The following is a 9,794-nucleotide window of genomic DNA, read 5'->3' as shown; positions in this document are numbered from 1 at the left end:
GAGTGCGACGACTTCTTTTTGATGATCGGTAATATTTCGTCTTGCCCTCAYTCACTACCAAACCCATTTGCTTCGCTTCTTTGTCCAAACTGGAGAAATCGCAACTTACGGCGCTGTTGGTATGGGCAATGATATCGATGAAATCGGCGTATGCTAGAAGCTGTACACTCTTGTTGAAGATTGTACCTTGTCTATTCAGATCTGTAGCTCAAATTATTTTCTTCAGGAGTAGATTGAAGAAGTCGTACGATAGGGAGTCGCCTTGTCTAAAATCCCATTTTTTATCGAAAGGTTCGGAGAAGTCCTTCTCGATCCTGATGGTGTCAAAAATTATAATTTGGTGTTTATTAATTGTATTAACAGAACTTTCTCCTGGAATATACATGCTCTAAGGCTTACGCTTGATGGTTGACTAGTTTTGAAACTCGCTATGGCTTCCTAGCTATTCAATATAATGAGAGCATAACTACAGAAATTGTACAGAAAAGTTTTGTAAACAACGTAATTTTTTTCAACTCAAAACTATAGTCACAGAAGAAAAATCTGAAAGAATTACTTTTACTCAGGCAGATAACAAAAAATCAWTTTCTAATAATTTAGAGGCAAAAATAGTTATTTATTTGTAAAAATTCAACCAAAGGTAAAGACACTTCTGTTCAAAATGTAATAAACCAATAAAGCAATATACCACCGTAAATAGACATATGTATGTGTATATGTATAAGACAAGTACATTATGAGTACATATGTTTTAGTGCAATAAAGTACATAGCATTGACTGCTTCGATTTTTTGATAAGATGATAWGGAGATGATTATAATTTTAAGGGATTAAGCGTTGCTGGTGGGCTACGATTCGATTAGTAGGTGTGTTAAAGGCATTGGGGAAACAAGCAAAATTCCTCTTAACAAAAGCAAATATTGAAATGGGGGTTGCACAAGGTTCATTAAAGAACTTACTAGCTCTATGCTATTTAGCTGGTTTTGTAGGTGAGTATTTTTATATTTTCTTTATTCGAGTCAAGCAAGTGAAGTGAAGACCATACTTACCTTAGAGGTACTTGCAGAGTGGACGCCAAAGCCGAGTGGACCGAAAGCMGCTTTTGTTTAGCGCTCGCTGATTTTAGGCTGAATTCCGCGAGTCCTTTGSGACTATACTGGTACATATTTGCTTTTKAATTTCGTAATTTTATTTGTGCTTAAGAAAGTGAAAAAAATACCTTGATTCCTAAGATGAAGAATATTGTGCTACTAKCTCTGTGCTAAATGTTTAAAAAAATATACGGAAATCATCGATAAACAAAAAGTTCGATACTTGACTGAATGAATGAATGAATTWCATTTTTGACGCTTATTTTTTGCATTCGTCAGCACTGCGTTCGCTCGGCTTTGAACTGCCTGTCCTAAGAGTATCTGAAAATTCACACATTAATTCCCAGAATTTCTAAAAAATTGAAAAACTTTCGAAAAGTTAAAGCTTGAAATAGCTGAATACCTAAACAAAGTAATTAGACATCTTTTGAAATATTTTTAGTACCACTAAACTCTAATCTTCCTTTTGATTGACTCTCAATTAATTCATGAATTGATTTTGTTAAAATTATTTYCTCCTCTACTAATTTCAGCACTATCAAGTCAAGCAAGCACTCCATGCGCATTGAGGGAATATCCAGCTGGTCTAGTTTGTGTTTGTAACGCCACCTATTGTGACTATTTAGAGAATCCATCACTAGATAATGAGAAAGAGTTTGTCATTGTCTCCTCATCAAAGGTAAAATTCAGAAATTTSAATTTTATAAATTCTTCAATCAAGGATTCACCAATTATTTTACATCCCTGTGATAAACAAGATTAAATTTGCCCAAAGAAAGCATTTTTTAAGCATTAATTTCTATGACGACTTGTCCTATTAACATTAATTTTTTTCTGAAGGATTTTTTCGAAAATGGGTAGTATCAAATTACAAACAAACTTCSTCTATTGCTTTTTCCGAAATAATTGCCAGACTTTTATTATTTTGCTATGAATACTCAGGCTAATTAATCAAAATAATCGAATCATGTTACTCGTAAAAGGATATTTGTACAATTTAAATATAATTTTCAGGCCGGTCTGCGTTTTGACACTACAAGCGGTGAAATTAATGCTTCCGACTTTACTCAAGTTGTTGACTACAACGAGAGTCGGCAGAATGTAACTAAAGGGAAAACTGTGTTTGAGAAAGGTAAATAAAAACAAAATTTACACAAATAATTTAAAGTTTAAAATAAAAATTATTTTTTTGAAARTAACCATATCACAAAAATTAGATGGATTACCCTTAATTTCGGCAGCTTTTTTTTTAAATACAGAATTCTTCATATTAATTTTCATTTACTTAATATTCTCTCAGCGGCGCCACGTACGGTGACCATTCAAGTGGATCGTGAGACGCATTTTCAAAACATCACAGGTTTCGGTGGTTCGTTTACTGGCGCCGTTAGTTATATTTTGGATAATTTGTCACAAGATATACAAGATCATATATATAAGTATGACCACCCTCCTAATACAATGCTTTCAAATGAGTTGTAAAAGTATGTCACAATTTATTTATCAGATCATTCTACTCCCCACACGGTATTGGCTTCAATCTAATGCGCACGTCAATCGGTGGTTCTGACTATGACCTGGCACCCTGGGCGTACAATGAACTGCCCGAAAACGATACTATCCTCAGCAATTTCACACAATTAGATCCACGTGATGAAAAGAGAATTGAACAAATTAAACGTTTRAAGSTAGTAACTAACGTGAAAAATTTGCGTATCAAAGCCGCTGCGTGGAGTCCTCCACGATGGATGAAAACCAATAATAAATGGACTGGAATGAGCCGCTTGAAGGAAGAATACTATCAGACATGGGCTGATTATCATGTTCGTTGGATTGAACTTTGGGAAAAGGCCGGTCTACCTATTTGGGCCATATCGACCGGAAATGAGCCATCCAACGGTGTATATTTTATGATGTTTGTAAAATTCATGAGTTTAGGTTGGACACCAAGGAAGCAGGTAAATGTGAAACACTATCTCTCTGTATATGTGCTTATGGAATATGCTATGCTCGAATTTAAACTTTGGAACATGTTCCACTGAAAAATGTCTAATTTTGGAAACTTGAGTACTGAAAGTCGATCAGATTTTAGGAACTATTTAACACTAGTTTAATTAATAGGCCGTATGGTTATCTGATAATCTGGGTCCTACAATACGCTCCAAATATCAAGACCTGGTTATATTCGGAAATGATGATCAACGTTACACCTTCCCATTTTGGTTCAAAATGGTGAGYATWYACGCTAACCTTCATAAAATATTTTACCTCATATGCAATACTGACACATTTTTTGTTAACAGATGAATGCTATTCGGTCCGATTCTGTGGACTATCTCACAGGGCTCTCGGTGCATTGGTATTTTGATGATATATTCGAGCCTGCTTTCATTGACGTCGCTCGCAAAGAGATGCCAGACAAAATTATGCTTGTTTCAGAATCCTGCATCGGTGATAAGCCATGGCAGTCAGCTGTACCCATTTTGGGTTCCTGGAAACGTGGTGAGAAGTTTGCACGTAATTTCCTGCAAAATCTTCAGCACGATTTCAACGGGTGGATCGATTGGAACATAGTTTTGGATGAACAGGGTGGACCGAATTATGTGAACAATTTTGTCGATGCTCCGTCAGTTGCCAATATGACAAGTAAAGTATCTTTTAGTATTATTTTTAATGATTAGAGGTTTTTATAAAGTATTATTCACTTTCAGACCTCAACGAGTTTTACAAACAACCAATGTTCTATACAATGGGTCATTTCTCAAAGTTCATACCGGAAGGTTCAACTCGAATTGCTGCAGAGCGTACAAACGTCAATGTGGATACAGTTGCCTTTTTAAGACCGGATGRCAGCGTGACTGTGGTCATCTTCAATAGGTTTGTAGAATGCATCCTTATGAGTCTTGTATTGAATGTAGTAATTAATGGYSTTCTTTTTAACTTTCAGTGGCTACGCCAGTGTCAACGTTGAGGTTAGGGATAAAAAACAAGGCTCAATTAAGATTAATATACCCCAAAAATCAATTCATACCATTCTTTATAATTGAACTTTTTTATATTTCTCAGTTTTATAAATAAACAAGTTATTCGTTAAAGATTATTTACATATGTATATGTATATATATACATCATTATGTAGAGTATATGTCGTTAAAATATATATTATGTTATATAAACTTACGGAAATTTCAATTAACGTTTTCGTGGCTTAAAATATGGCAGAAAATTAGCTCAAAATATTGTATCCCTCGTTTTTATTAACAATGTAGTTTTGAGAAGACTGGGATAGGTATATGTACAGCTACGGCAACATTTGATTTTGAGAATTTCCATAATCGTTAATTAATGTTATTAAGAACCATTTAGTGTTGCATAAATGAACAGCGTGCTGAGTTGCCATGTTCGTTTGTCTGTCCGTCTGTATTTATGCGAGTTAGTCTCTCAGTATTTAAGATATCGATCTAAAACTTTGCTTACGCAATTTTCTCCCTAAGTAACGGTTCATAGTTTCGAAACAGTGATTTCGGATCACTATAGAAAACTGCTGCAATATAAACTGAATGATCAAAATCTAGTTTTTGCATAAACAACCTTTTTATTTGACATCATATCTTCATTCCTCTTCCATTATTCGCGGCTCTTGGCTCTTACGTAGCCGTAGGTAACAATCTGAACAAATTGTTCAGATCAGACCTATGTATGTATGGCATTTAGGCGTCATTCAAACTGACGGTTAAAATTCGAGAAAAATATATGTTTTCAGAGGAATATTTTTTTGAGTATCCTTAATTGAACCTCGAGCTTTATTCCAAAATAAAATTTCAAGAAGCTTAACTGCTTAGAAATATTCAAAACAAAATGGATGTAGATCATGAAAAGAGGACAAATTCCAAAAATATTATATAATTTATTAAGTATTGCTTAAAGCAATGCATGATAATATGACAAAAATTGGTAGTCGACAAAATTACTTCGGGACAATGTTAATAGATAGACCAAAAAGTATCCTATTTAGTTAATAGGGCGTCACCGCTGAGCATATATTATTTAAGAAACTAGTGCCATAGCAGCGGTATAAATAATTAGAAATATAAGTGATGGGAACGGATGACCTTTCTGTTCAACAAATCAACGGAAGTCTGCCCGAATACTTTCCGGCACACAGTTAACGATTGATTTAATAATAAATATTGGATAGTCGAAAAAGCATTTTCGAATTTCTAATTAAACTACAAATTTTTTTTAAACAATTAAATAAGTAAACAAATATGAAAAATTTTGGTCGACCACTTTTTGTTATTTTTCCGCTAGAGACATTATTCCATCAGTGTAAATCGAAATTTCGAGATTTCCAGAACGGAAGTTCCATTGTTGTGCTACAGGAACTGATAGAGCATCGTGTCCGTAAACTTCACAAATTTGATTGGTGGCTTACGTGGCATTCTTCCTTTTTATATATGTATAAACATTTTAAATCAGAATATAGCGAATTTCCTCATTATTTTCACTAATTTTTGAACAGCTGTAACTTTTTTCAACTTGCCCGAATTTAATTTTAGATGAAATGAAGCTTAAAATCTCCCCTTTTCGACACTATATGGTATGACACAATGATCTTGGTAGCACTTTAGATATACGACTGCAACGACATTTATTGACAAAATACGAAAAAACTTTTTCGACAACCAATAAATTCTAACTGTTCTGACTTTCTCGCCATCAAAGTACTCGTCGTAAGTATTTTAGTCGTTAATTTGTAAAATTATCGCCAGCGTAATGAAACGAGTACGAATACCAGCTAACCATATTACTCTCCAGCACGAAAAAGGTTATCAAAACAAATGTCATTAAAACAAATAAATACGAAAATGTAGGAACAAACGTGAAGATAATGAATTGATAAGCCAAAGTAGAGCCGCCTGAGAGAGCTGTGATGCCAGTAGGTATTGAATTGCGAACGAGTGTGGTTTACACGAATCGCGTGYTCACAATTAATCAGAGATYTACGTTTTCGAATGAAGTCRTGCTTGCTCCGAAACTAGTGAATTATACAAAAAGCAGAGGAAGTGCGAAAATGATTTATAAAATATTTTTGTTATTGATCTTATGTTGGAACTACGATAAATTTACTGGTAAAAATATTAGAAATATGAAAAGAAAGGATAGAAAGGAAAGGAGAAAGGATTTGATAATGTAATTATTAAAGTGGTTTTGCAATTTCAGCTAATGCAAGCAGTGATTGTACACCGCGACGGACCAAGTTCGGCTTAGTGTGTGTTTGCACATCGGAGCACTGCGATTATTTGGAGAATCCCCAGCCCAGCTCAAACGAGCTTGTAGTAATTTCTTCAAGCAAGGTACCAGCCAATGTTTATATGAAATTAAAATAAAATCTGAATCAATTTGCTCTCTTTACTCTTCCACTCTCTTATATTATGTAAAACTTTCATATTTCTTGTACACACCCACCATCCTCCCTTGCAGGAAGGCCTACGCTTCGCTGTAAGCACGTTAAACTTTGGCGAAATCAATACAAAAACAATTACAGAGACAAGTTTAAATGAAAGCAACTTCGATTTCGAAAATTCAGCGGTGATCGTCGATAGTCGACAAACTTTTGCACAGATTTTGGTCGATACGAGCGAACGTGAGTTGTGTATTTACAAATTCGTTTTCACTTTTTTATTAAAGAGCGTTCATCACAGTTTTAACCTCCAGATTTACAGCGAACAATCCGCTTAAACTACGAGTGAATCGCTCGGTGGAATATCAAAAAATTACAGGCTTTGGTGGTGCATTCACCGGTACGGTTTCACATTTATTGGGACAATTGGATCAGAAGCTCCAAGATCACATTTATAAGTACGCTTCAATATTTAAGCAATTGTCATTAGTGCAGCTTTCGAAACAAATAATATTGAAATTACAATTCACTTACTGTAGGTCATATTATCATAAGGATGGTATCGGCTTCAATATGCTACGCACCCCAATTGGTGGCTGTGATTTTGATCTTGCACCTTGGGCTTATAATGAGGAGCCTCGTGATGATCCCAAACTTTCAAATTTTCAAAAGTTAGATCCTCGCGATGAAATTAAAGTCCAACAAATAGAGCGCTTAAAATCAGTATCCGATTTGGAAAATTTAAAAATCATGGCCCTGGCTTGGAGTTCGCCAACTTGGATGAAAACAAACGGAATGTGGTCAGGCATAGGATTGTTGAAGACTGAATACTATCAGGCTTGGGCTGATTATCATCTGAGGTGAGTTGAAATGTTATATTCACATAATACACATATTTATCTAGGGTTTCATAAGGTCAAAAGGTCAAATTATCTCATTCATGTTGATGTTGTTATTGTAAGAGCAGAAAACATTCCTGAAGTAATTTTGAGGAATGGTACCTAGTTGACAGTCTTTAGTCTGGTAAAAATGCTGGCTCTTTCCGATTATTTAGACTAGGCTGTCGTGGAAATTTAAGATTTCAAAAGTTTAATTACCTCTTCCGATGGCATGATAATTATAAAAGTTGTTTTTCGTCGTAAAATCTGCTTTAGAAACAAAATAAAATACAGTTAATCCATTCTGGTTAGATGATTCATACATGTATACCTATTAATAAATAAATAAATTCCTATAAATGTTCAAAGAAAGGATTGTTAAGTTCAAACATCCATTATAAATGTAAACATGTATAAATATTCATCTTTTTGCAGATTTATAGAGTTAATGGATGCTAAAAATATGCCGATATGGGCCATATCAACTGGTAATGAGCCGCTTAACGGAATCGCCTTTTTCTTTTTCGTACACTTCATGAGCCTTGGTTGGATACCAAGAAACCAGGTACTTTTTAAAAATATGGTGACATTTACCCTAATTAAATTAAATTAATTAATTAAAATTACAATTAATTAGGCAGTTTGGTTGAATGACTTCCTTGGACCTACAATTCGAAAATCCAAATTCAAAAATGTTCTGATATTCGGAAATGATGATCAACGATTTTCTTACCCTTCGTGGTTTATTCAAGTGAGTACGCGAATATAAAATGACATTTTCAATCAAACTAAACTCAACAACCTTTTCATGAACTGATTATAACAACAAATATAATATGTGAACCAAACATTTTCTGAGAAGTTTTATTTTATAAGTAAAAAAAGTCCAAACATTTTGAAAGAGTTCTCATCTACTTAATTAAACTCAATAGAAGTCGGACGGGATAAATTTGAAATCTTTTGCATTAAAAAAAATAATTCGACCTTTTATTAAGCAAAATCCCGACTAAAAAAATTAATATTAAAATCCAGACATCTTTCAAGTCCATATTTGAACGTGGCTTGTATCTTTCCAGTTTTGTGTTTTTTTTTAACTCATATACTCAAAATATAAACTAAACTCTTACTGCTTTATTTCTGTTAAGATGAATCGCACTCGCCCAGGTGTTCTTAACTATCTGGACGGCTTAGCGGTACATTGGTATTGGGATGAAATGTTTGCACCCAATCTAGTAGATTTAACAGTTGCGCAATTGCCAGGCAAAATTGTGCTGAATACTGAATCATCCATAGGAGACAAGCCATGGCAAACCCATGGACCCGAACTTGGTTCGTGGGAACGGGGTGAACAGTACGCACGTGATATCTTGCACAACCTGCAACATTCCTACAATGGCTGGATCGATTGGAATATCGTTTTAGATGAGCAAGGTGGGCCGAATTACGTGAAGAATTATGTGGACGCGGCTGTGATTGTGAATGCCACAAGTAAGTGTGAGCATTTAAGTGAAATTTTTTTTTTTTTTTTCAATTGAAATCCGATGTTTTCTTAACAGATCGCGCTGAGATATACAAGCAGCCGATATTCTATGGCATGGGTCACTTTTCGAAATTCCTGCCCGAGGGTTCGGTGCGTATTGAGGCGAGAATGCTAAGCGTGGCTGTGGAGGTGGTTGCTTTTAAGCGGCCCGATCAACGCATCGCTGTGGTGCTGCTCAATAGGTAGGTGTGCCATTCCATATTTAAGTATGTATGCCTACGTACTCTTAAGTGTTTAAAATTCGATTTATATATAACAGTGGGTATGTTTGCCACGCGTCTTTGTGTTTATATTCGAACACAATTTATTTTCAAACGCATTTGTTGTTCGTTGTCTGTTGTTGCATTGCTACTTAACTCAATGTTAACACACTTTTATGACGAGTTTATTAAAATGCAATTAAGATGCGAAGCATTAACACACTTAWGTACTTATGCAATGCACACWCAAACATACATACATATATACTCATTACTATTTGACGTACTTACGTGGGCTCTTGATATGTTGGCATGCTCCCATCTATAAGTGCATTCCCTTGTCATTAAATTGCAATATTTTCTTAAAAGTGCTCTATTCATATATATAGTRTATATGTACATATATGCATATGCATGTTATATACCTAAATTAATAAATATATGTATATGTGGGTACATAGTTATATGTTCATAAGAGTTTTCGACAGTTCAGTGGTGAAAGCGGTTCCTTCTGTACACTTTGGCTGCGTTGTTTGTTGAATAAAATTTGAAGTAAAGCAAAATGCGCATAATGCCTTAAGACTGCATTACACGAAGTATAAAAGAGCTTATTTTCTCCAAAGTTTGACAAAAATGTGAACTCGCGCTTAAATTGTTTTCAATTTAAAATTCAGCGCCGAA

At 34.6% G+C, this 9,794-nt stretch overlaps 3 protein-coding genes across 3 annotated transcripts; all 3 read left to right on the top strand.

The window, feature by feature from the left end:
- The first annotated feature begins 773 nt into the window (after window positions 1-773).
- Window positions 774-4,200, top strand: LOC108973045 (glucosylceramidase-like). The gene is made up of 9 exons (XM_018940052.1): window positions 774-989; window positions 1,625-1,770; window positions 2,106-2,223; window positions 2,392-2,530; window positions 2,599-3,049; window positions 3,213-3,323; window positions 3,395-3,737; window positions 3,803-3,968; window positions 4,039-4,200. The coding sequence occupies exons 1-9, from the start codon at window positions 926-928 to the stop codon at window positions 4,136-4,138; spliced, it is 1,638 nt and encodes a 545-aa protein (XP_018795597.1). The 5' UTR covers window positions 774-925; the 3' UTR covers window positions 4,139-4,200.
- Window positions 4,201-6,076: 1,876 nt separating this feature from the next.
- Window positions 6,077-6,880, top strand: LOC108973049. Its single transcript, XM_018940066.1, has 4 exons — window positions 6,077-6,223; window positions 6,315-6,448; window positions 6,576-6,738; window positions 6,810-6,880. Exons 1-4 carry the CDS (start codon window positions 6,166-6,168, stop codon window positions 6,842-6,844), a joined length of 390 nt encoding a protein of 129 aa, XP_018795611.1. The 5' UTR covers window positions 6,077-6,165; the 3' UTR covers window positions 6,845-6,880.
- A 188-nt stretch (window positions 6,881-7,068) lies between these two features.
- Window positions 7,069-9,099, top strand: LOC108971997 (glucosylceramidase-like). The gene is made up of 4 exons (XM_018938407.1): window positions 7,069-7,355; window positions 7,809-7,938; window positions 8,519-8,861; window positions 8,930-9,099. Exons 1-4 carry the CDS (start codon window positions 7,069-7,071, stop codon window positions 9,097-9,099), a joined length of 930 nt encoding a protein of 309 aa, XP_018793952.1.
- Window positions 9,100-9,794: the final 695 nt, after the last annotated feature.

The sequence above is a fragment of the Bactrocera latifrons genome, unplaced genomic scaffold, assembly GCF_001853355.1.
Source record: "Bactrocera latifrons isolate USDA-ARS-PBARC rearing strain unplaced genomic scaffold, ASM185335v1 scaffold_11, whole genome shotgun sequence".
NCBI lineage: Eukaryota > Metazoa > Arthropoda > Insecta > Diptera > Tephritidae > Bactrocera > Bactrocera latifrons.
The sequence above is the reverse complement of the archived record's forward strand: the minus strand, read 5'-3'. Positions and strand labels throughout refer to the sequence as shown.